At 41.6% G+C, this 27978-nt stretch overlaps 1 protein-coding gene across 1 annotated transcript; it reads right to left on the bottom strand.

Moving 5' to 3' along the window:
- Positions 1 to 3326: 3326 nt before the first annotated feature.
- On the bottom strand, positions 3327 to 26169 carry TNFSF11 (TNF superfamily member 11). Its single transcript, XM_069030036.1, has 5 exons — positions 25951 to 26169; positions 17559 to 17726; positions 10978 to 11023; positions 10797 to 10895; positions 3327 to 5598 (listed from the first exon to the last, which is right to left on the bottom strand). Exons 1-5 carry the CDS (start codon positions 26167 to 26169, stop codon positions 5177 to 5179), a joined length of 954 nt encoding a protein of 317 aa, XP_068886137.1. The 3' UTR covers positions 3327 to 5176.
- Between the last annotated feature and the right edge of the window lie 1809 nt (positions 26170 to 27978).

Raw genomic sequence — 27978 nt, 5'->3', positions numbered from 1 at the left:
GCTCTGCTCTGCATTCACAGCCAACATCTGTGGTGAACTGATTTTATCTATGATGTCCATGGAAGGCTGTGATTGTGGCATCTAGTGTTCTTTTGTGACACAGTAAGGAAAAAAATTCCAAACATTACACCCATCCCAAAAAACAGCAAAGAGTAGGTTAAAATCCTTCAAACTGGTGGGATATGAGGTAAAAAAATTATGTACAAGAGAGTATCTTAAGTTCCCAAAAAGTTATTTGCCATGTGATCATGTTTCAGTGCTCCAAAATCCATCACCTGTGGTGGAGGGGACAGGGAGAAGAGATCCTATTTGTGAATCTTCCCTGTAAGGAGCTGAGGTCCCCAAAGCCACCCATCAGGCATCCTAATTCACACCTGATAATACAGACGGAGACTGAGGGAGTTTGGAACCTACAGGACGAGGAAGCAGCTCCATTATGAAGACATAATGGTACCTCCATAGTCAAAGGAGCATTCTGGCATCCTCTACTAAAAGAATGACCAGGGATTCCTCATGCAGTGAATGAATCAAGATCCAGAAGGCTGGGAAAATGAATCTATCATTTTGTGACTTGCAGCATGTAGGGAGCTGAAAGCAATTGGAGTTCCTGCTTGTCTTCTGTCACAGCCAAGCATAAATTGATTGGCATTTGGTGATGTGCAGTCTGGGGAAAAGCAGTGTGACACAAGAGAGCAGGCAGTAAAATGGCACATGTTCACAAGTGCTGAACAAATGGAAGGAAAATATGCCCTCCCTAAACTTCATAAAATGGATTGTGAACAGACAGCAGTAAATCAAAGATACCCAACCCCTCACCTCCACCCCAACACAAATATTTCCTTGGAAACACAGCTAGAAGTCCCAGCACATTCAGACTTAAGGCCAAAAAAAAGCAGAAAAAAGAAAACATCTGAAGTTGCCAAGAAGTTTTTGAAATCTGATTCAAACAATCTCAAGCCGACAGGTTTCTCAGCTTTCCATGACTGAGCTTTGCTTTGGAGCTAGTCACAAATGGAGACATTAGGCAAAGGTATGGGATCTACAGGGTCAGACCACAGTGAGCTAAAACAAAAGAAACAGTTGGCAATGTCTGCAGGTTGTGATCCCAAATACAGCAACCAGGAAATACTGGACAAGACACCAATACAGGGAGGGAGAAAGGACAAGAAATTGCCTGTGTAAACATGCAAGAGCATTTTCTGGTTTAGGTGTGATTTTTCTCCAATGACCACAGCAAAATGCTGCACACAGGCATGTACGTGAAATTCTGCTGCAGACTAATTTTTTTAACAGCAGAACACAAACACTGTTTGGAGCCCTCCAAAGCTGGTACATCAAACCAAAGGTAAGCACGGACTGCTTTGTGTGCCCAACCTGCTGGTTTCCTTACTCCCCAACTACTTTTCATCATTCCTATCCAGATCAGTCTTTGCATCAATGGTTCAAAAATCTTCTTGTTCTTTTCCATGCAAAGGCACAGCAAAGCTACCTGAAAGTGGGCCAAAAAAGGGGGAGTACACCTAGATCTGACCCAAGGCTGTTGCTACCACTAGGAAAAGGAGCTGTAAGTCAGTAAGAGTGGGGTAAGCAGAACACACTGGCAGCTGGAAGGAGCCAGAGAAAAGGAAGTGGGATAGACAGAAAAAGAAACAGCCACTGGCTGGAGTGAGCTTGGGAAGGCGGGGGGAGGCGTACCCAGGTGCCAAAATATGCAGTCGTAACCCCATGTATAAAAACTAACTTAGCAAGAACATGGTAAGAATATACAGATGTTTACATGCTCACAAATACCCTGAATTGCAAATAAACTACTTCCAAGTAAGATTTTTATAACTTCAATTTTCAGCAAATAATCACCGTCTATCCCAGACCAAAATTATCTTCTGAAGATTATAAAGTAAGAGTCACAGGTACTTTTCTTGGCCTAGAGCACATCACCTTCTTCTCAAGGTAACTCTCTCCATTAATTGATTAATTCACTCTTTTCATTAATTGTGTTGTGAGGAAGCAATCAAATAAATGAAGCAGATGCAAAAGAATGGAGCAGGAAGGTTTCATCATCTTGGAATACGTGCCCAGGTTGCCTCAAATGACACCACTGAAGCATTTCAGTCTGTGGCTGCTCTGATATAAAAAGCAAAGTCAAACTGTACCTAGAGCTCTGCATGGAGCTTCCTGCTTCCTTTTGAATGGATAAAGGCTAACAAGGTACCAGGACATGACAGGAAGAATAATGAGATCTCTTATTTGATTTCTATTTTGTAGAGAGCAGACGAAGGGCTTGGCTCTTCCAATTGTTACTCCCACAGTAACCTATAAAGCCCCACGAGGACATTATCACAACCCTCCCACTCAGTTCATCACACGACTGGAGAACTTGCAGCCAGAAGATGCTAAGGAAGAAAAAAACCAAAACCCACCACAACCCTCAAACCATTTAGGCTTCAAAGTTGTCACACAAAGGAAATTTAAAACTTCATATTGCATTGTAAAATTTAGATGCTTACAGTCCTCCTAATGAGAACATGTATGCTAAGCTGTGCCTCAGGAGCCCTCTTCTAACTCTAGTGGCTTAGGATGCACAGGCAACCAACAAGTGTGTGCTCAGGGGTTCAACAGATGCTACAGCTCCTGTGACATTCTCCAGAACACACTGACAGCTGACAGCCACTGTCATTCAGGTAACCTTTAGTACTGGGGGCTCCCCTCCTTCATATCACAGCATCCGTGGGCAGAGTATTTGCTAAAGTCAGCTACCAAGCTGTAGTGGCCTAACTTTACTTTCAAATCACTTGAACTCACATTTCTAGCTCCCCAGAGGGTGACTTAAACCCCCAGAGCAGACATGGAATAGACATTTTTCTCCCAGTCTGCAACAGGACATGTCTATAGTGGAAAAAATGATCGTGACCTGTAGCTCCTGAAATTAAAAAACAAGAGCACCAGATTCCTCAATCATTTCTGGTTTAGAACTGACAACTGTTTGATGTGAAACATAAATGGGAAGTCCTCATTTTCAGCTGAATTTCCAGCCCCTAAAGATGTACCCTGACTTGAAAGTGGTCTATGTAGATCTGAAGCCAAATCAAAATTCTATAGAAGTTGTAGTAATTGTCTCAAAATAGTTGATTTATGCCTCATTTTTCTTGAGTTATACCACACCCAGCCTGCACATTCTGAAATCTGAATAGAATTATCAAAGCTGCACAAGAAATACAGGTAAACACAAAAATAAAGAAATCACAAAGGTTTTTTTTCTTAGAAATATATTTTGTAAGAAAACAATATTAACATTAAAAAGAAATGTTTATTATACAGTATAAAATAATTGCTTGAATTCAACTCAGTTTGTTTAACCAGAAAAAAACTTTTTAAAAGCCTGAGGATTTGTATGAAGCCCCAATTCCTACAGAAGATTGGATTCCTACTGCGATAAATAGTGGGCTTTCCCCACATGATCCATAGAGCACACAAACACTTCAAAACCCTCCCTCACTCCCTACCCCAACAAGTTGCTGTCCCCTGTCCAGATGTGCTCTAAATATCACCTCAGTATCTGCAGTCCTCCCCTATGGCCCCTATACCCACCCTCGGATTCCATCCACCCACCTCTTTGGCCAAGCACTATACAAGCGACAACTCTCGTTACAGGAGTCTCCCCAGTTAATCTCTTGGCTAAAATGAACAGTGGCCAGCCACTGACAAATAATGTATAAATGGCTGAGTTGTTCTCAGCTGTCTGTCCTCATAAAACCTGCAAGAATATCTCTTAACTCTGCCATTCATCTGCCAAAGCTGGCAGGAGGGTGCAGAGTTTTGAAAGCTACAGTGGGAGACAAGAACAGGCAGTGCAATGACATAAGCTTCACTTTTTCAGGAAACTAAGCTAAAAAAGTTACTGTTCAATTGCAGAATGTAATACTTGCAGATTTTGTTGTAGGAAAATACGCCTGTTCAATAACTATAAATACCCCTAATACATTTCTGGGGCTTATTATGTATTATTTTTTTAAATTTCATTTTTACATAATGCCAGCTTAATTATCCTCCAGGTTTGAAAGGTACCCAGTGACCAGCATTCTGGTGTAACTACTCATGCCATTGGTGTGATTTCGCCTCCCTTAATACTGACAAGTTTAAAAGAAATCTATTAAGTTAAGAAGAATAAAGATATATATTACATTTGCTAATTGCAAACAACCTCTTATAGCTGCATTTTTTCCCATTGGGATTAAAAAGTGCACCAGTTTAACATGTCTGTACATAAAAACAGTTTAAAACATTAAATATACAAACAGCAAGAGATTTTAAATATTTTGTATCAAATACTATAGGACAATATAATTTACTTTTTTTTTTTTTACACAAAACATTACACCTGAAATATAACTTTAGATATTACAGAATATAAAAATACATACTTTTTGTTTAAAAAATGTCTTTGCAGGTTCTGGCACAATGTAATACTTTAAAGGCACACCATATTTTGGCAATCTATATTTGCAATTAACTGTGCAACTTAACTGTAATTAACTTTTTAGAATTGCAAGACGATCTCCCTCCTTCTTGGAATGGCCCTTTTAATCAGGTAAAAGTTAAGTTGAACTGTCTAGGTGTTTTCCAACCCATTTCTGCCATGGTCTGAGCTCTCCAACCCTAAGCCAGCAAAGCAAAATCAGCCCCAACTCAGCATGTGAAAAGCCACATCAAATGCAATGGGATTAGTCACGCTTTCATAATCTCTGCTGTCTCAGGGTCAGAACACTCAACCCCAGGCAAAATGGAGCCCTAAATGCAAGCTGGGAGCCAAGTTCTGTCCTGCCCTACATTTGCACCAGAACTAGTAAGGGTGATCAGGGCAGAACTTGGAAACAGAAGCTCAGTTTTATTAGTTGTTCTGATTTCAACTAAACCAATGCAAAAGGCACAATGACTTTAGTGAGGCCAGTGGAAACAAATGAAGTAAAACTGCTTTAAGGCTAAATCAGGAGAACTGTGTAATTTTGCCCTTCCATATATTTGCAGGACTCCTGCTGGGGTCTGCCTGGGACAAAAACGTGTCTTTAGACATACATGGCTTATGCAGATGTAATTGGGTTGCAGAAGATTTTCAGTTCTTCAAGTTGTTTCTGAACAATTAAAAACTCAAACAGTTTTCAGCACACTAAAGAAAGATTCAATCTAAATCCCTAACTTTAAATGCTCCAAAATAAGTTGCTTCTTGCGAAGAATCCAGTAGCAATGGATTTGATACCTGGATACTTATCATTTCACCAGATTTTAATTTAAAAAACCCTCCTACATTTACAGAATAAAAATGAAATTCTGAATTCCCTGACCAGTATTTGGTGCTTCCTCCCTTCATCAACACATCAAAGCGCCTTATTTTAAGGTTTGTCTTAATCACATACACCATCAGCTGAAGCCCTCTTTTAGTCAAGTTTCCTGAAGTTTCATGATGTCTAAAACAAATATTGGCATAAAGGTAGTAAAAGCCATCTTGATTAACAATTAGTTTTCCATCACTGAATGTCATATTTGATAAGTTTGCCTGGCCTTTGTCATGATGCCAGGATGTGAGGTTCACTTTGCGAGTTCCTGGAGATTAAAAAAAAAAAAAGGATTATTTATAAACATTTGACAAAATATTTAGAAAGCAACCTCTATGTTTTTAGAATCATTAGCAACTAGAGTTATATAGGCTAAAGTGAATATTAAACAACTATGATAAAAAATTCCTAAGAAATGTCCTTTTTTCATCATCTGCTCCCATATTTTGCTTGCTATTTATAACTGTGCCCTCCCAGCAGAACAACTGCTGGACTGTGGTACAAAACAGTTGCTCTGCCTATAGTTTGATTATTCTAAGCAATCATGCAACAAGCTCTGCATAGGCATTGCATTCCACCTTAAACTTTATTCAAGTCACAAACAGTTGAGAGGAACTTGAAAAACTTGTTATTGGTCTTTAATCCATAAGTGTTAGCAAGGAATAACTAAAATTCTGGAAAAAAAGCTGAACTGATAATTCACAAAAGAGAAAGCTTATGAAACTTTCCATATTTTATGTTCTTATGACTGTAGTGGTAGAAAGGTAAACATATTTTCATTTGACAACACCAAAAAAATGGAGAAAAGTCAGTACAATAGTGCATCTTCAGTACTACACACTAAGTTGCCTAGACTTTACATAGCACTTCAAGTATTTATGACATAACAAACTTCCTGACAGGCACAAGCCACTAACATCTTATTATTCAGTGCAATACCCAGGGCATAACACAACAGATGGGAGGTGGCCAACTTGTCCTCCTAACCACCAGTAATTTTCAGCACACAAGACTGACTCCACTTGCTCCCTCCCACAGCACTGGGTTCATGTAGGTACCAGAGGACTTTACACCTCAGCCTCCCAGTGCATCTAAATGCCTGCTTGAAATATTCAGTACCTTTTTCTCCCTGCATTGAACCGAAACAGGCCATCCTTAGCAAACTTTGCATGGCACACAGCAGGGCACAGTGCCCTCTCCTCCAAGCATGTACTGAGGCCTGCCCCAGGACCACCAGTACTCACAGGTGTGCTGAGGAATAGCCCCAGGTATATTTGAGTAGTTCAAAAGAGGCCTCTTGCATTTGCCTGTGCAAAAGGGAGGGGAAGTAGGAACAGGGGAATTTGAGGGAGATGAGCCTTCCCTAACTGCCAAGGGCAGGCAGCTTTTCTGTGTGAGAGGAATACTTTAACAGTAGCTCAGAACAAAATCCTTCTGGTGTTCTTCCACAACGATTTAAGCAAAGCACCCATTGTCAAAGGTAGATCACAAGTAGCTGCTCCCCTATGGCTCTTGTGCAGCCAGGTAGAAATTATGGAAGCAAAATCATATGGAGAAGCCATCTTCTGTGCAGCACCTCAAAAAATACATCTGATACCCATCAATTAACTGGAAGAAACACCAAGATCTTAAGTCTCTTAAGCTGCAATTATTCACCTGCAAGATAATGCTGAGTTAAGGGTATCAGAGCGCACTTCTGAAGGACTGGGAACAGCCAAGGAAGTTGAAGAACTTTGCGTGCACAGCATTAAGTTTGGGAGAAATACTGCCCCAAGGAGGCTGGGCTACGTTCAAGATGAGGAGGACAGGCAAGAAATCCCTGCCTGGATCAGAGGAGAGGCACATCAGATATAGGACAGGAATGCACAACGATGATGGAACAGAAAGGGCATGCTGGGACTGCCTGGTGGCACACTGGGCAGTTGCTAGGCAGATTTTATTTACCTGACAAGTAAACTTTATAGCTGCCAGTCAAGTTGCAATTTTGATGAAATACTTAGTGGGAAGATTTTCTGCTGAAGAAGGGAAAAGAGAGCAAATATGTGCCAGACTCGCTTGTAACAGAGAGGGGCTCTGGGTGAATTTTGTTCACACTATTTGGATGCTCAGGGGAACAGGCCAAGAGATAATGGGAGACAACCCTCTCTGTTTTGAGCAAAGGATTTGTACAGATAACTTCTGGAAGTGCCTTCCAAGCAGAATTATAATGCTATGATTGTGTGAGCTGAGGCAGACAGGCATTTTGCCACAATTCAGAGCTCCAGAAGAGGCGTGCCACAGCTGGCAGCACAGCACAAAGATGCTCTGGTAAAAGTTATGCCACACAACCTGTAATAGAAGGAGCGAGCAGGTTCTCTGCACTTCTGGTGGTAATGCACTCAGATTTGGAGACATCAAAACAATCAGTACCCTGAAACACAGGAAGTGGAGAAAACTGGAGCATAAAAGTGTCGGATCTGCTGTCCACATATCAGAAACTCTGACACATAACCCAAGCCATGGGACAGTCAGAAAGGCTGCAATGCAGTATCTTACTCGAAATAATTTACTTTGGAACCATGAAAAAACCAGCACAAGGTAAATCCTGTTGACAGAGAAGGAAGTGGCTGGGGGATAATGAGTAAAATAGCCTTCCAGACAAGGCAAAAAGCATTATTTAAAAATTCAAGTTAATACCCACTCTTTCTCAAAACTGAAGATAAATAAAAACAATGCCTTGTTTATTTTGTGAGCTTGAATTAAGACTAATACAAATGAATTAAATAAAATTAATTGGCAAGAAGGAAGATGATGTGAGGGGAACAGAGGAGAAAGGAGCCCTGTTTTGATAATTTGTTTGCATCCTAGATTTTAGGTATAAATAAAGCCTGAAAAAAAGACCAAAGTACTATTTGCTCTGAAAAGCTTTCTGGAGGCAAAGGGCAACTAAGTCAAACCTGTAGCTGTAAATAGCTCAGAATACGACAGCATTTCCTTAGACAGCTAAAGGTATCAATTCACACCCCAAATGATATATTTAACATTTATATTTATTTCTGTTTTTGATTTTCCCCTTTAAACTGTGACTAATTTCTGTAATCAATTTATAAACCAAAATTCACGGTTTTCATTTAAAAGCTAGGTAGCATTTAGAGTGAGCTCTGGTAAAAACCAACCAGCAAGCATCCAGCTCTAACCTAAGGCAGCAAACTTAAAAAATACACCCAGCAAGCCAAACCACTACAGTTTCTGTGCCAAATGGTGGGTGGGGACACCAAGATCTGGGAAGGGTTATTTTCCCCCCTCCCTTGCACTATCCCCCCAGCTGCAAAAGTCCACTTGAGGCTTGACATTACTGTGAACCAGGTCAAAGCAAAATGTTCTCTCATAGACACTGCTCAGTGCCCCTTCATGAACGGTGTTCAGTTGAAAACTACTTAAAATCCTGTTTGACAGTGATGAAGACTTTTTTTTTTTTCTAGCACTGTTTATTCTGGGTCAGAGTGATGACAGTAGAGAACCTTAAAATACTAAGAACAGATCTTTCCACTCAGGGATTGCAGAAAACAATTTAGATGGATTTCAGACATGTAGGGTAAAGAATCAGGGGAAGAAAATAGAAATTGCCATTTGCAGTCAGAGACAACAAGATGAGAGAGGAAAAGCTCCTGGTGACCCTTCAGGCAAATTTTTCTTTCTTTATGCCTGTCACTAACCTCTGTGCTACCCAGCCAAGTGGGTACTGCCTCATGTCAGTGAGCATGATATTAAAGTGCCTCACAACCAGCAGGTTCAGGGTTCCAGCTATGCCTAAGGAAGCAGCCCCTCACTGCTGCAATGCCCACAAGGGCTGCAGAAGCTGTGCTCATGATTAACATCCTGGCAGTGCTCTTCAAAAAGAGGCAAAAGCCAGATCAGAAGGGAGTGTATGCCCAGCTCATCACATTAGTAAGAAGTTGATCTGCAGCAGAAAAGAACAAAGTCTCCCTGGCCATTACCCATAGATGTGCTGTGTCACACACTTGAAGGTTAATGCAGCAATGCACAACAGTAAAAATTATCAGCTGCTGTAAATTACAGTTGTAAAATTACAGTTTACAGCAACATCCAGGTAAGTAGCAAATAAATTCCACACAGAAAAAAGTGGATTTCACAGACTGTAACACTGACACACACTCCACTTCTGCAGATAAGTGACCTGTCTCTAGGATTAGCAAATTAATTGAAACCTTTCAAAGATAAAATGCTAAGACAAGTTTACTGATACTGAATCCTCTACTATTGACCTATTGTAGAAGTAGGTCAAAGCCAAAATCAGACTAAAATAGAAGCTTGTCAGGAGGCATTTGAGCTAACAAGAAAGCCTGTGGAAGTTCTGACTGCCATCTGACAAGCTGCTTAAGCTCTCTGCTATAAAGTCCTGGATTGTGGCAATGCCAATGCACTTGAAAGAATCCTATCCCTCCAGGCAAGAAGCTGTACAGAACTGCTTTGTCTTTAAATAGAGCAAGAGCAAGGTATTACTATGCAGGCTGCTAAAATCTCAGATTTCAAGTCTCAACACAAAATTCCCCTTTGGTTTGGTTATATAAAACAGAAAAGCAATGTGCATAGCTCAGTTAACAATGAGTTCAGCACTGCAGAATGTATAAATCTTCAGAGAAAGAAGACAGTGGTGATGAATGCACCTTCTCAAGATCCTCTACCTAACAGCTTCAGAAAAAACTGGTTTACTTCAACCATACCAACTGTTGAGTTGAGAACACAGCGAAAAATCTCAACTGACAGTGCCCCAGGGCAAAAAATAAAACTGTTCTAACATTGTATTAAAATTTTAGGAATGCATCTTTTCCTCTGGAGAGCGTTCCAAGGCAGACTCATGTCTGGATCCCTGATATTGTACTAGCAAGGATATTCCCAAAGCCATCTGAATATCGGCATGTAGGGAATAAGAGCTCTGGCAAGATAGAAGAATGCCATCCTCTTACCACAGGGGCAGATAAAAGCCACAAGAACAATTTTTACCCCCTACTCAGTATCTTGGCCAATGTTTGGGCTGGTACATGCTTGTATCTATGTATGCATCCTCATGGCTGGAGTCCAGTGGGAGTGAAGAACTCCTGATGGGCCCTACTGGCCAAAGGAAAATGAGGAACTTCAGAAGAGAGCATTCAGTGCAGATCTTCCTTCCTCACCTGAAGACAGCACAAAGGGGCAGGCCATGCCCTTCAAAGAGGTTAATCATGAAAACTGGTAATTCAAAATGGAGGCCATTCAGCGTGAGACTGACACAAAGGGGAGCCATCCTCCTTTTAGCACTACCCCTGCTGCCTCTGAAATCATTTAATGCATCCAATTTATTCTCACTATCAAAAGCCATTTCTGAAATCCCTGTCAGTTGCTGTTTTGCTGAATTATTTTCATACACTTCATTCCTCAATACATTTATATTCCTATTGGAAGTATTCACTTAAAAATTGAACTTACCAGATGGAATATTCTTATCATCAATAATGAGATGGGCAAATGGCTGCTTCTCAGGTTTGTTCCTCTTGTACAGTTCAAGTCCTAATGCCTCCATTGCAGCTAGAGATAAAAGAATTGGATTATCCCAAAAAGACAAGTTTAGTGGAACAAAACTATTTCTTATTCCTAAATCAATACCTACCTTTTTCTGGTCTTGGCGGTGTTCTTCCCATGGCACGCTGGACTTCCTAAAATGAGAAGGAGACATTGCTTTGATGTTGTCTTGGTTTTGTAACTATGTTTAGTTTGCACACTTAGAATACTCTATGCATGTATCTGGGGACACTGTTCCACCTGCAGCACATTCAGATAGATGTCTGGGATATGCATCATGTAAATATGACAACATATGTAACAGGCACACACAATCAAATTACTTCTAGTAATTTGGTAATCCTAATAAAGGTGGATAGAAATGATGATATGTATGATCACTGCATTATTTATTGAAGTATTGGTGACAGGACATTTACAACCTTTCCTACTCACTGTACTTGGAGTATTTCTCTAAATAGAGTGGAACAATGACTGATAAAATCACATCAAACAATGGAATTTATGAACTGATTTAATTACTAGGAGTCTAAAAGCAAAGAAAGAGACAATTCTATACAGGAACTAGCATGTAATCACTGTTAACAACTAAGGATAGCTAAACTCTGAATTTCATTTGTGATGAAGTAAACACCTCACGCTTGGCCCTGAACAGGGACAGCTACAAGGCTTTATGGTCAAGGCATACTTCTAACAAGGTATGCAGGAAGTGAAGGATTAAAGCATCTTCCCCACCCATACTGGACCAAGCAGACTGGGTGCCAGACTTGGGAAGTATGTAATTCTTCAAAGCTGCAGATAAATTTTAACATGAATAAAACCCATGCTACCCAAACCCAAGAACAGCACAAAATGCAGGCATCAGGCACTACAAAAAGCTTTGCTTTTAATCATTCACACCTGTATTCCTCTTGAGAAAAAGATACAAACAGATTTCAAAAACCTAAGCAGGCTGTTCTTGTTACAAGCCTGGACTGAGTCTTAGTATTAAGCTCAATCCTCAGCTCTGTCTCCTTTTTCCCCATGACTCTCCATCTGCTTTCTAAAAAAACAGGAATAATATGTTTGTTATTCAGAACACCTCATACCATGGAGCCATCAAGAAGATGTTTAGTAAAAGGAAATATTTTGCTGAAGATAGCGAGTCATGTCCTCTTTGAAACCTAAGAGTGGTCCTTTGTTTCATCTTTATGCCACACACACTGCTGTTTGCCTGATTCAATCCATGTATAGGAAATAAGTCTCAGATTTGGCCAGATCAGCAAAGTCCCACTGCACTCTCAATCACTGGTGTGTTTCAGAACTTGAAATCCTGCTCTGAAAACACCTGAAGTCCTGCTTTTATGTAGTTTTGAAACTGCAGTGAAATATGTAGTGCCTTGGCTGGTGCATTTACTACTCTCACTTTCCCCTTTCAGTAAGTGTTTAAATGTTAAACCAAAATGAAAAGCCACAGCAGTATGGAAGTTGTAGTATGACTATCAAAGCATAATACTTCAGCTGAGATATGCTGATTTCATAGATAAGATGAAGATGCTTTTTGCCGTAGAGACGAGAAGAAAAGCAGAAGAATCACAACTTCAAAACCAGCAAAACTCACATCCACTTCCCGCATTTACATTCACTTTGCTCCTCTGATCTTTCTACTTCAATGTCAGTTCTAGGGAGTGTGAAAATGAAGTTCAATTCTAGGAGCTGCATGTCACCAGCCACGAGCCACACTTGAGTAGGAAACAGGAAGATGACAAGAAATTGCAAATACAAGATATTGTGAAAAATGGCAAAAGCCTCTGAAGAGAATTGGACATAAGGTAAGAAGAGCCTGGGAGATGGACCACACTCTCAGATTATTGCAGCACACCTATCCCAACCCTTTTTTCCTTGAAGGGGAGACATCTCTGTTTTCTTGCTTTCTTAGTGGAAACTTCTCAGATGTGGAGTTCATTTTAATATCCTTTCCTTCAGGAGGATGTGATAATGTCTTTGCCTGGAAAGCCTATTGAGCAGATCCAGAAAGAACCATGCACATTTTAATCTCCTACTATCTAGATTTGGTACTAAAAAAAAACAAAAACAAAAACAAAAAACAAACCCATGGTTGTGAACTGCTCTGCCCTTGAAATCCCTGAACTGGCCAACTGCTATTCTACTTTCAACTTACATTTTTATTAGGAGCATTGAGTTCTGCTTCTGCACACTTCCAAAGACGTTCTAGCTTAAGCAGCTGAATACCTCATCTTCTGAGACCCAGCAGCCTGACTCTGCTCATCTTCCACACAGAATGGCTCTGGTCCTCATGAAAAGCAGTTTGAGCTGCTCTCCTTCTAACTGGTGGTGGTGCTGTTAACCTGCAGCACTCAGTAAGCAGGACAGCTACCCAGGAAGACTTGGGTCCACAGCTCTCCTTGTCTGGAGTCCATTATTAGCTCAGCTGGTTAGATTATGGCACTAGTAACACCAAGGCTGTGGGATTGGATCAATCATCCATTGACTTTTCTGTGAGCTTGTCACTGGATCAGAAGTGACTAGACTGTGGCCAGAAAACAAAATCATCAGTTCTCTAAGCTCTGGACTACTGTCAAGTTCTTTACTTGATTCTGACCAACCTCACAAAACTTCGATATTCTTTCTGTTATGTTGCTCCAGCTTCCAAAAGGAAGATGAAAGACATTAACGAGTCCCTAGAAAACAGATACGGAGTTGTAGGTTTCCTCCTGAAGAATAAGCAGTTAGAGACTTCTTGATTTTTTTTTTTTTAACTTGCTGCTCATACAGTTCCAAGGTGCTTATACACAACCTACCTTAGAAAACCATTTAACATGGTTTTTCAAGGTTTTTCAAGGACATTTTTCAGTGGATGTCTGAAGGTAGCCTCTTAATAGGATTAAAAAATCCCCTGGTATTCTTACTGCAAGGAATCAAGAGCTGTGATTTCTCAAATCTCCAAAGTATCAGCTGCGTTTTTTAGCTCCTGAATGTTCTTAGGTGTCTCATACTTACAATGTAGAGGCCCATTAAGTAGGCAGAAACAGCTCAGCAGAACCAATGACTAAGACACTGCTATAAAGGCATGAAAACTGCTGACAAAACATTACCAGTGACTTCTCTTTAAGACTGCCATCCACAGAACCATGTGTGATACCAAGCTGTTCAGTTATTTTTAGCAGAACTGTACACAAAAATCACACCACTCTTAATCTTATGACAAACTGCACTTGTACACCTTTGTCATTTGCTCACTGCCCACCAAGTCAACTCTGCTGGCCTGCTTCCCGAATTCCAACCTCCTTCATACACTCAATGTTTAAACAACAGAAACGGAGTTAGTCACAAAAAATGAAAAACATGCCTTCCCTTCATCTAAAAAAAAATTGTGAGGCCACTAAAAAGCTCCAAAATTCTCTCATTTTAAAGGTAAAAAGCATGCTTTAAGTGCCTGGAAAGTTGGGAACTGCTCTCTACCTCACCCACATCAGGCTGCAAAAATAACTTTTGCTCTTGAAGTTATGTCCAATGCTGAGGATGCAGAGACAAGGCTACACCAGAACACATGACATTTGTGAAAGGTTTTTAGTCTCCTTTAGCTTTTATCTAAGTATCTCAGCATCTACTTTGAGCAGCTCTGAGCAGCCTTTTGAGACCAACAAGAAGAGAATTCCCGGACAGTCACTTATTGGTTCAGATATGGTCTTAAAGCTTCTTTATGCACTTGATTCTTTTATTACCAAGTGCTTTAAGTACAGCTTTAAGTACAGGAAGAAGTATCTGATTCTCCTGCCGGAAATTCAGCAATTTGAAGAATGCTAATCAGGAAGGAAGTGAAATAGAAGTACATGAACCAATATTCATCAGATATTCATGAGACTATAGTTTAAAGACCAGCAATACAACCTCTCTCCAAATGAGTAGTCTATTGCTTGCAGAAAAAAAAAAAAAAAAAAGGCATGTAAGATTGCAGGAGGGAAACCTACAAAACTGTAGTTGAAATTTTAACAACTTACAGCAATCACTTGTGAAACCTTTACTTGGTCCATAACTATGTGCTCTTTAAATGTCTGCAAAGTATATAGATCTCTTTAGAAATGCTGCCCTGGAGGTCTAGCAAAGCACTCTGTTGCCATGTGGGAGAAGAGCTTATGCCTGAACTCCGCAAGCAGCTAGCAGCTGGGAGCATTGCCAAGAAAAGTCACTTATGGATTGACCCAAGATATGTTTGTAGTCCTTTCTACTTCAGGCTCATAACAGGCTTCATAAGGACTGTGGTTAGAGCATCTGGACTGCCAAAAGCTTTTTAGGGTTACATGAAAAAAAATTAAGCAAACAGACTGGCTAGGAAAGTGTATTATTTGTCTGCTTGAAAGTTTATATGCAATATAGAAAATATGCTCTCTACTTAGTAAGCTGCTCCTTAAGAAGAATTTTTATACTGGAATATGTTAAGGAATCAATCATTAGATTTTGATTAGAAGGAAAAAACTTTATTATTTTTTCAAGAGACAAGTATTTCTAGACTGGACCTTGCAGCCCTACTACACTGGTTTTCATAAGAGCACTTTCATTTTCAACATCAATCCCTGCTTTACATTTAAGCACTCTGACTACAGGTGTGCAAAGAAAACTGATGAGAACTGGTGCAGGAAGCTAGAAGCTGTAACCAGACCATAAACCTGAGCAAAAGAAATTTGTCTATTTTCATTTCCTGAACAGCTCGAAATGCAAAAGACAATATATTGAAAAAATCAAAAAACATAAATGGTATTTTGAAGTGTTCCATTTTAGTCACTTAGCAAGCTGACAGTTCAAATAAGGATACTGGCTCTTAAAACACACGTAAGTTAGATTCTTTAGATTCTCCTTAAGAAAGTGAAGAAAGCACAGGCAACAGGAAACCTCCCTAAAGTCACATTAGCTGTATCCCCACACACAAAGGAGTAACACAACTGCAAGTAAGCTACAGCTGCATCTCTGCTCTTCATTCCTGCAGGGCAAATGAAAGGCAGAGCTTGCAGATGATGATAAAGTATAATTCTGCCTTGACACTCTTACTTTCACTTCTCTGATGTACTGAAAAGATGCAAAAAGCCTCAGGTCATCACCTTCCTATCTATCTTTTTCTCTGTCATTGATTTAAGATGACAAAGCATCCAGACCATGGGTGCAGCTGCTTAATAAACTCCATTGCATTCAAATGAAATTCAGAGTCTAATTACTTTGGCAAGGGAAATTTTATTGTTCTCAAAACTAATGGTCATCAGCCAAAAAAGTTATCCCTACTTACTACTTATCTTGGCCACTGACATTGCAGCATTTAACCTCCATCCAGACTGGCAGGATATGAAGCCTCAGCTAAAGCCAGTGCCTTTGTTGAGTAACCAGCAGCAAATGACCAGAACACAGGGCTTCCCATTGACTTACTGTAACAAGCTCCTTGCTCTGTCATGGGAATCACATGAATGAGCAGCCTAGCACACAGCATGCATGTAGGTACAGCGTGAGAGGCTCTATAAAATGCAGCAGGAAAGAACTAATCCTACATTAGAAACTAATCCTTTGTTTCCCCCTTAAGCTCTTGAAGGAAGTGGCTAGCAAAAGGGACAAGACATGGACTCCATGTTTCTCTGAGCTTTGTTCACAAAAAGATCTGTCACTCAAGAGTTCTCTGTTAAAAGCAAACATCACATTAGCACAATTCAAATGCTGTAAATTTAACCCAAGTACAGTTCACATTAGAGCATATGTGAGTTCAGCTCAAATCTAATGTAGTACCCTTAATGAAAAACTGCCAGTCCTATGCAGATGTGAGGCAGTAACGTTGTAATGGGCCTGATAAGCCAGGAAAACCAAATGCCATAGCAGACATCCATCTGTTACACAGCCCATAATTAGCACTAAATACTATTCATGAACATAAAAAGAGTTCAAAGGCAGTAACTGCAGTAAAAGGGAATTGTGGCATTATTTCCAGCTTGTCTTGGCTTCTTCATTAGGGCTGACTACTTTTGTCATTTGGGTTTGGGAACAAGCTGTCATTCTCAATTCCTGGGTGAAGACCACCCAGTTATCAGGCTGTGGCAAAGTAGGTCTTCTGCCAGTGTGAGAATGGTCTGCACAGAACACAGACTGGCAAAGTGAGCAAAACCAAAGCAGGTACTGTCACTCATTTTGGGCTCCAGACAGAGCAGGAAAAAGAAGCAAATGAGAGCAAATGCTATCTCCTCTTCTTTCAGGCAGTATTTTGCCTGCTGATGATCTTGACTAAAGAGAATCTTCTCTGGAAGATTCCTTTGAAAAGCATGTGGAACTGACACTTGTTATGAGCATCCAAAGTGCTGGAAAACCTACACAAATATTAAGTGACTACCATTCAGGTCCATCCAAATGTCAGAATGGCTAATCACCTAACTTCAGTCAGTTTTCTTAGTACAACTTCAAGTCTTCCCTTCTTAAAAAATAAATAAATAAATAAATAAATAAATGAAATGTGCTTGAATCGGTTAGGCACTACCAGGTACATGAGAAAATACAATACAATCCTGGATGAAACTTCAAGTGTTATTCAAACACCAGAAAATAATTTGTAGAACTTATCTCTGAATACAGATTTTGGAAAAGTTGTTTTAAGTTCAACAGGACCATGAAATAAAGGAACACAGCATCTGTGCCACTTACCCTCTGCACAGCCCTTTGGAGAGCCTGTTTCACACTTCTACAGGATTCTGGCATTAACTTTGCTTCTTGACTTTCAAAGGACACATCATGCAAATCTGTACTTTCTTGGTGTCCAAAAAGTGTTCTGACACAGTGTGCATGTTCTTTTGAAATTCTAGTAGGGTCCATCTGCAACCAAAACATAAGCACAACCACAGTTCTAAGTGTTAGAGATACTTTTCAACCATCTAAAAGTTTGGTCCCTGGCTAAGTTTATTATCCAACTTTACATTGTAAACAATGTGGAGAGAAAAAGTTCCCAACATCAGGGTTTACTTCATCCACAAATATGTGAGATAGGAGAATGAATTATCTTCTGATGCTGCCTATTTCATTAGCTTAGACTAGATATGTGACTTTCTAAAGTTAAAGATAAATCCCATTCTTATGGTAAAGTCAATAATCTCGAATTCCATTTTTCAACCACTCACAGCAATATCACAGTTATTTTAGCAGGAAACATACACAGTTATCCTACCTCAAAAAGCTGTTGCCAAGTACAGAAACTTGGGGAAAGTATGTATGTGTATAGCACATCATTTTCAAGAGGAGAAACAGAAGTTACCTCTGAAACTAATTTATCACTGAAATTATATCACTGAAGCTGTCAGTCAGCTATCACTGAAACTGTTTTGTGGATGTGCTCACTGTGGATAGCTTATTTTCTTTACAGTGGCTGGTATGGGGCTATGTTTTGGATTTGTGACTAAAACAGTGTTGATAACACAGGGATGTGTTTGTTACAGCTGAGCAGTGCTGACACTGAGGCAGGACCTTTTCTGCCTCCCACCCCACCCCAGCAGAGAGAGGGCTGGGGGTGCACAAGGAGCTGGGATGGGACATAGCCTGGACAGTTGATCAGAACTGGCCAAAGGGATATGTGGGAGCATATGGCATCGTGCTCAGTATATAAAGGTGGGGGAAGAAGGAAAGCGGCAACATTTGGAATTATGGCTTTTGTCTTCCCAAGTCACCTTACGTGTGATGAAGCCCTGCTTTTGTGGGGATGGCTGAACACCTGCCTGCCCATGGGAAGTGGTGAATTAATTCCATTTTCTGCTTTGATTGTGTGTGCAGCTTTTTCTTTCCCTTTTAAACTTTCTTTTGTCTCAACCCGTGAGTTCTCACTTTTACTCTTCCAATTCTCTCCCTAATCCCACCAGGGAGTGAGCAGCTTTGTGGGACTTAAGTTGTCAGCTGGTATTGCCATGGCTGTGGCAAGAGATATTGCTGTGTTTAAGAGTCACCAAGACAGCAAAAGACCAAAAAGGATGATTAAACTGCACCACAAAACACCTCTGCTTCATTGGGCAAAGAACGGTTAAGCTCAGAGTATCTGCAAGACATGTTTTAGCAACCGGTCTTTTTGACTGAATCCAGTTTGTTTTTAAATCCTGTGCTCTATCACTCGGATAAACTGGAAGATATTCCAAGGATGCAGATTGTACCTTGACAGAGTTTTATTGCACTATTTAAACCACTTCACCCTTTTTTCACATACTCCAAATACTTTACACTGAAGAGATTAACAACTATCTTTCAGAGATGGCCTAGGACTCTCAGAAATTGTTCTCAACTTGCATTTACTCTGCTTTTACTTCAGGCTTGAAGAAGGGTTTATGCACCCAAACGCTTGCCTAGGTTCTCTTAACTGTATCACCTGGCCTATTAAAGAACATTTACTTCTATCTTTCTGATTAGGTGGAAGAAGCAATTTTACCTGAGAATTACAAAAGGTTATTTATAATTGCAATGCAGGAATACCAAAACATAATGGACAGTGCCTAGTGTTCAGTTTCCTTTAACACAGAGCTGAACAAAACAGCATGCCAAAAGAAGTTTTTCACAATACAAAACAGCCAGAGTGAATCAAACATGTTACATAATTTGTTCACAGGAGCATAAATTCAACTCCCTAGCCTCACCAAAAAGAAATTAGCTAACTTAAAAGCGTAAGGTTAGAATTATAGAGCTGAATTAAGAGTCAACACCAGCCAGGCAGCCACCCAACAGTCACACACAGCAGAGAGACATTTATTGCACAGACAGCAGCACCAACTGCTGCCTCCTCCATGAACATCCTTCTGCTCAAGTCTCCAGATGGAAAGCTCTTTGCCCAATTCATTCGGACCACTGTCAGACCCTGTAGCCTGGTTTAGCTGTCTCAGTCATCCCTGCAGATTTGGAGTGAAACAGGTCATAAATGGTTCATCTGAAAATCAGAAGATGCCACAGCTTTGAGCAGAGGGGTAGCGATGAGTTACAGAATGGCTTGGAAGCAGTAATATCTTCCTGTGATGGCCTGACACAGCTGAGTCCCAAAGAAAATCTACGTATAGCCACTGCAGCTCTATGAATTAAGTGCTAAAAACTTACTCTAATGCCTTCTGAAGTCAGCTAGTGCAGTGCAGCCTCATTAAATGCATAAGGAGATCTAAAGCAGCACCTCTCTGCTCTCACCCCCTTCGCCACAGAGTTTAATCCCTGGATTTCAGTCTCCTCTTCTAAATCAGTAACAAGGGAGGAATTTTTGCTGGCCTAATTTCCTTTAATATACGCTCCCCAAAACCAAGTCACTCCAGATATAAGGCCAGCATCAGAGCCAGTACAGGGACAGGCATGAGAATGAAATAACAGGAAGGCAGCACTAGCTTTAACCAACTGTAAAACTGCACTGTAAAAGCATCTCTCACACTATGTATTCAGAACTTAGAAAATTAACTACAAACTAAAATGATAATAAAAATTTTTAAAAAGCGGCACAAAATGTTTAATACCAGCTGCTAAAAGGTAGTTAACGCAGAATGACTTGGGTTGGAAGGTACCTTTGGAGGTCCCTAGTCCAGCCCCCCTGGACTAGGGCCAACTTGTAACTTAGGTCAGGTGGGTTAAGGCCTTGTCTAGACAAGCTTTGGGGACTGTCCATCAATGAAGACTTTCAGCCTCTCTGGGCAAACTGTCCTAAAACTTCACCCCTTCTAGTGTGTAAAAAACCTTTGTTTTTATATCCAGCTACAGTTCCCCTTGCCGCAATTTATGACTGTGCCTCTTCTTTTTGCTGTGCACTTCTGAAGAGCCTGGCTGTCTTTAGGTAGCTAAAAAACAGTGATTAGCTTCCCTCACCTTAGTCTGTTCTTTGTCAAAGAATCCAGTTCTCCATTCTTTCATACACTGTGGTTCCTACCTGTCACAATGGTTTTCTGCTGGACACCTTCCAGTTTGCTGATACAATTCTGGTACCGAGGGACCCAGAACAGGACCCATTATTTCAAATGTAACCTCTTATGCTGGGACCATTAGAGACCTGATGGAATTGATGTCTCCAACAGGATCGGGATATCTGAGTCTTCTCCCCTCTACACAAATCACAGGATAGAACACAGAAAGCTACAGCAAATAACTGCCAATAAACACTCATTTTTATCAGTAATTCCACTAGTCAAAGACTACTGTCCCAGTTCTGGATTTATTAAAACACATCTTCTAAATAATAGGCAAGAAAGCAAGGTTTTACATCACAAAGACCATGAAATTTGTAAAGGCCTGAGTGTCCAGAATGACAAATCATGCCAGTGTATTGCCCACCACCAATCAATCAATCAAATGTGTACCACAATACTGTGCCACAACAGTAACAGCAGATTGCACAGAATCACTTGCTCAGATTATAGTTATCTACTCAGGGCTTGAGAGAATCTCTGCATCTACAGGTAAAAGATCGAAGGCTTAATGGAAACACTGCAGCTGATGGCTTGAGCAACTTGGAGCTGTGCAGCCTGCCCTGACAAAAATTGCAGGTCTCCAGAGATGTACTGTTTGATAAGGGGAGACTCTGATTTTGGGACTAGCTAGCCTACCTGTTCCCCTCACCTCTTTCAAAGAATACCTTCAACAATAGTCTTCACCACATCTAACTATGAAAAAAATCAGTTGCCTGAAAAGGCATTCTCAGAAATCCTGCATCTTATGTCTTTACAAAGAACACGCACTGAACCACCATGGCTGTGAAAAGCACTACCAAGCACTGAGATCAAAACTGTGGTGAAGCAGAGATACACAGAAAAACTTCCAAGGACATGTTTTGTGTAAGAACTTCTAAAGAACAAGAAAATTACGATGAAATACCAGAAGGAGCTTGCTAACTTGCAGGGCAGGGCACCTTCAGCAAGAAGTCCTAAAGAATTAAGATCTGGAAGAAACATCAAGATGCAAACAAAAATAAAGGAGAAAGCTTTATGAAGTGTGAAGTAACTTAAATACCCTAGAGGAATTAAACTAAAGAGAGGAGTGTCTAGCTTATTTTTTAATATCCATTTTGCCTGACCTTGAAATCAGATCAGACTGTTCACTGCCCCCTGATTTTCAGCATCTCTCATCATTCTAGTTGCATTTCTGGACTCTTTTCACTCAATTCAGGGCAGCCAAAATGAACTCCAGCATCACAGGTGAGACTAAATGAACTTACAGAATTAAGAACCAATTTTCTGATGTAAAAAGACTCAGTCTGGTTTTAAAAGACTCAATACATTCCAGCCACCTTTATTATTAAATTTTGCATCAATTATGCACTGTTACACAGTATTGAATTAAATACTTATTCATTACAATAAATGTTTAACATTTATACTTGTACTTATTTTCAAACTTAAACCACTTTCCAGAATATCAAGTATCACTCTGCACTCCATGACCTTTCTTAAGCACCAAGAAGGGGTTCTTCCAGGCTTCTGAGAGATGCTGATGACCCCCAGCAAGCTGTTTTTCCTGCTAGCCACAGTGCTCACCAAACTTCATCTAAAGTCTGGAAGGTAATTGTTTGAAAACACACCACAATGAAAGTCAAAATTCCACATAAGCATGAAATGATAATAAAAATCTGACTTCCAGGTCACCATTTATCCAAGTGTGAGCTCTTCAATCTAGCAGAATACCTAACATTTGTACAGACTTTTTCAATAGGAAAAGTGTTTCAATGGGAAGAGTGCATACTCTTGGATGTCTAGCTTAAACTGTGGGCATTAGACACACAGCCACCACATTTCAACTTGAGCACTTCCAATTTGCTTCACTGGCCTCCACTCAGTGTTAGACCAGATTCCTACTCTTTTGAGATGTAAGTGCACTAAGGAAAGAGGCCCAGAAAAAAAAGCTCAAAAGCTAAGCTTTTGGAGACTATAAATCAGCATTTATCAGTCAAAGTTAACTAAAATACTTCTCTCTCTCACCTTGTGCTGTGCATGAGTCTTTATTGAGTGATGACCTCCAGCTGCTCTGAGTATCTAACTAAATTTCCATGGCATTTTCAAAGATAATGAGAAAATATTCCTCAATGTACAAGCACAATAAACGCTTAAGACCAGTACATTTTGTTATTAATTTCTTGGATTCAGTACACTGCACAGGATGGACCAAAAAGCAAAGTTAGAACATGCTACTGTTTTTACATTTCAGAACACTATTATGAGAATATTGGTAAAATTCAAACTTGTTACTTTTCTTTCTTTCTTTTTTGACATACCAGCTCATTGTCTCACTTGCATTGCACTGCATTATTTCTTGGCCACAAACATGTGTTTATCCGTGAAAACCTAGTGTCAGTCTTAGTTATGTGTCTTGTGAAATTCCAAATGCTCAAGCCACAAAATAAACAAAATTAAGGAAAAACCAAAACCTCAACTATTGTCTCAGCTTATACTGTGTCATGATCCAGCCCAAATGATTTTATGCGAATACAGACCAAATGTGAATGGTAAAACTGAGTCAGAGTTTACTCAGACTCTTAGATAGGGTTTTTAAGAGCTTCTAAGATACATCATTTCTTAATATCAGAGTATTCAGTCAGATCTTTCTAGTTCACATTTGCTTAATTTACCAAGCAAACAATTCCAATCTTTTCATGCACAGCTTCTTCTACTTACTCTGCATTATTTTAACAAAATCCATTAAAAATAATTAAGTTCTGTTATTAAAGTACAAATTTAGATAGCTGGAATTTACAGTGAAAAGGCCAATTGAGGTAGCTTAATATAACCAAACTTTGCAGAAATCTTTTCAAAAGAAAGAGGTCTGATCATGTCCCATTTAAATTAAATAAATCTCTAAGAGTGAGAAATAAGAATTAACTTCTGCAGGATCTACTATGTTTTCCATTGATCTTATTTCACAATTAGAAATGGTGAACAAATATGAATTATCATACCTTCTTATAGTGAATTAGGTGCTTACTTCAAGAGTATACTTATTATTCTATTTTCCATTGATGATATTTTCTCCATTAAAAATTTTTTAGGCAATGACTTCAGTCACGCCTACATTGAGCTGTATCACCTCCTCTAGATGTTTTGGAAATTCAAATTTAAAAATTACTCCATTCAACAGCACTACTCCAAATCTACAGGAACAAGAAACTAGCAAGAGAATTAAGCTGTCAAATGCAGAGTTACACCTGGACCACGCCATTTTTTAAATCACGGAAGCAGAAGGAAAATAGCCATTATGGTTCTTTTTACCCTTTGTAAGGCACATGTGAAGCACTGACATGTACCTATCAGAAAGAGTCTTTAATAAGGGGGTATACTTTGATTAGTTGCTTTGATTGCAAAGGCGCTCTAGCCCTCTAATGTATAGCTGAGCATCTCTGAGCTATGTTTTGACAAGAATGTCTTTTCAGGTTCATGAACATCTGGAGTGAAAAACATTCCCCTGTCACAAGTTGAAGTAGGCATTCATCTATTTCACTGTCAAGCAAACAAGTAGCTTTAAGCTACTTTACAATGAGTCCCAGAAATTAGATGTCACTCTTCTGAAATATACAAGATAGGATTAACTAAGTGCTGTATTGCCGTTACATTTTATTTTTGGAAAAAATGGAAAGCACAAAGCCATTGTCAACAAGAAAATATGAAATAATAAATTATCAGCAGCGCTACTGTATATTTGACAGTCATTCATCTGATTAAGTGGGTATACACTTGTGCAACACCTGTTTCCAGAGAGCACTTTGTTAAGAAATCCAGCCTGCTACCTCAAGATCAAGTGCCTCTACCTAGAAAGTAAACCGAAAGAAACAGGTTCCCAGTCTCTGCCGACTTCAAATGAAAAGTAGAAACAACAGAAGTACCACTTCCATGACGGCAGTGAGACCCACATTAACAGAACTAATTAGCATCGACAACAAAGCCAAGCAGAAATCTATCTAACCTAGCCCTGAGAACCAACTAGCTGGCAGCTCCCCACTTCCTCCGAGAGTGCTCAGCCTTGCAGCGTAAGAGATGCAGCAGCGAGGGAATCCAGGCAGCCGAGCCATTTCCAAGAAGCAGGCTCCTCTTCTCTCCGAAAGCCCAACCGCTCATCACCTTATCGGTCCCCACAGCGACACCTCCCCGCGCTCCCCTCGGCACGCACCGCTGCCGCTTCTGAGGCATCCCGGCAGACTGCGGCCTGGCAGGTGAGGGGCGGCTCTCTCCCAGAAATCCCCAGAATCCCAGAAAAAGCTCCTGAGCTGCAGTAGGTACCTCTGGCCAATGCCCATGAGCACACAGACCCCACTCCTCTGCAGTGCCCCTGCGCAGCCCGAGAGACAAACCATCACAAGTGGTGCTGCGTGATGACCTTTTTTGTCCTCAAAGCCATTTCTCCTGCGAGTGAAAAATTCATGGCAGACAAAGACCTCAGACATGCCACAGAATCACAGATTGTGCTGAGTTGCAAGGGACCCTCAGGGATCATTGAGTCCAACTCCAGAACCCACACAGCACCATCTTCAAAAATCACACCAAGTACCTGAGAGTATTGTCCAAACACTCTTTGAATTCTGTCAGGCTTGGTGCTGTGACCACTTCCCTGGGGAGCCTGTTTACCACCCTCTGGTGAAGAACCTTTTTTCTAAAACCAATGTCAAACTTCTCTCCAGCAGAAAACTGAAAGCCGATCATTAGAAACCAAAGTCCTGCAAGACTTCAGGTGAAGGATCACGACTAACTCCTTCCCAAGTCAGGGACTCCCTCACGTCCAACCTCGCTGCAAAGCCCTGTACCCCAAAATGCACCCGATGCCCGGAGCGCTACCTGGAACCCCTCGGCCTGAGCCGCTCCAGTGATAAGGGGACAGCACAAGCTGGGCAGGGCACTGGGAGCCCATCGGCCCAACCCCTCTCAGAGCTGGATCAACTTCAGAGACAGATAAATGTGTTCTAAAACTTTTTCTTGTTTGGTCTTTGCTGTTGTTGTTTTGTTTTTTTTTTTTTAAAGTAATCGCTCCGATCGCACCTACACGAGGGCCTTCCCCTTTTCTGCAGGGTGCGAGGCGGCCGCGCTTGCCACGGTGGGAAGCGCCCGCGCCAGTCCCCGCTTACCTGAGCTCGGAAGTAGAGGAAGAGGGCGACGCTGCAGACCACCTGCCCCAGGCCCAGGAGGACGAGGGCGACGAGCAGAGAGCGGGATGCGGGCGGCGGGTGCGGGTGCGCGGGCGGCGGGGGCGGCGGCGGCGCCGGGGCGCTCTCGTGGGCGGCGCCGCTGCCCAGCTCCTCGGAGCCGCGCAAGTACTTGGTGTAGTCTCGGCTGGCGCGACGCATCGCAGCTCCGCTCCGCTCCGCTCCGACGGCTCCACACGCGGCTCCGCCAAGCTCCCCAGCGCCGGCAAACAACCTCGCCGCCCCGGCCGGGCACCTCTTATAAACTGGGCGGCCAATCAGCCCCGGGCGGCGCGCCCCTGCCGCCCTCCTCCTCCCGCCCGCTATCGCCACACACATCACCGCCGCCCCCTCCTCGCCTCGCCTCCCCGAGCACAGACCGGCCCCCGCCGGCCGGGGTCGGGTCGGGTTGGGCCCGCCCCTGCCCCCGGTGCCCCGGCCCCCGCCGCTGGGCAGGTTGCCCGGGGACCGCGGTCGGCGCTGCTCCGCGCCCTGCAGCGGAACCGTGCGCCCCCGCGCCACCGTGGGTGAGCACCGCGCGAGCAGCCCTTCCTCCGCCGCCTCCTGCCCCCTCCTCACCTTTGCCCCACTCAGGTTCGCGCTCCATCAAGGCGGCCCCGTCAGCCGAGGCTTCCCTGAGCCCCTGGTTGCATCTGGAGGGTCTCTTTCCCCTAAATTCCCGGTATATGAAATCAGCGTGCACCTCGAGTGTGCATCCCCTGGCTCCTTTGGTGGGTCCAAGCCCCTAGGGGACCAAAGGCCTGTCAGTCCCGCCCTCTCTCACTCGCTCCTCACTCAAGCCCGGTGAAAATGAGCACAAGTGCTGTTGACTTGCGCTGTCCACAGAGACAAAGCAGTTCACAATCTTGTTAAAGGAATGGGTTAAAGAAATGGCAGAGGTGTGCTGGCACCTAGCTGTCGGTGAAACCAGCTCAGAGCTTCCTCATCTCCCACATGCAGCCAGCCTGCTACAGACACATTTCTGAACCCTTGGTTAGGAATATCTGGTGCTCCCCGTGTCTCGGCTTGCATTCAATACCAAAACCTCTTCTTCATACAGCCGTTCTACAGTTATAGGCATTTTCTTTCTCATGGTCCTCTAGGCCAAGTCTCCCCTTCATAATGCTCATTTAAAGTTTGCCTGTTTATAGTCCTTCCTGCCTCCATGTAGTCTTTCCTCCATCTGGACTTTCACTCATCGATTTACCCACACTTCGGAATTCACCATCTCTTTGGCAGACAGAGCTTATCTGCCTGGCAAGTTCACTTTGTGGAAATCACTCTCTTAATTCCTATGAAAGTGCCTGTTGCAATGGCGGTGCAGGTGTACTAGGTCTGCAGCCCTGCAAAATTCAGTGGGGAAATGGTTCAGATATAAAAGTGAGCTGAAGTCCAGCTCAGGCTTTGAAGAACATGGGAGAATGACACAAATCCATCATGTAGATCATCTTGTCTGTAGAAAAAAGTCTGAATTTCAACTCAAATACATGATGCAATATCCTGTTTAGTTCTGCCTAATCTAAGAAACTGAGAAAATTTTACCTCCCAGAGAGGTTGACGGAACCAGACATAATTATGTGCTCCAAGAAATTAAAGGAAACGGAAACCAAACCACCATGCAACAAATCACTATCAAAAGAAACTGATATTTAGCACTGAACCCAAATAGTGCAATGGCAATTCCTTCACCAACACGACAACATCTGAGAAATGATGATGAGAGGACCTGCATCACAACATCACCCACCACAAAGTCATTGGGAAGAATACCCCAACCTTGAGTAGCTATCTCTTCTTTCTAAATGCTTACTTTTATTCTTGGAAATGTTGGGAGCATTGTGGTCTGTAGTCCAATTGGAGGAAGTGTTCCTGTAACTGTGTCTCAACTTTTCTGGAAAAAAAAAAAAAAAAAAACAAAAGACAAAATAGCCACCATCACCTGTAAAATAATCATGAAAATAATCTCACATT

Source organism: Aphelocoma coerulescens, chromosome 1 (assembly GCF_041296385.1).
Source record: "Aphelocoma coerulescens isolate FSJ_1873_10779 chromosome 1, UR_Acoe_1.0, whole genome shotgun sequence".
Taxonomy (NCBI): domain Eukaryota; kingdom Metazoa; phylum Chordata; class Aves; order Passeriformes; family Corvidae; genus Aphelocoma; species Aphelocoma coerulescens.
This window is presented reverse-complemented; position numbering and strand designations above follow the sequence as displayed.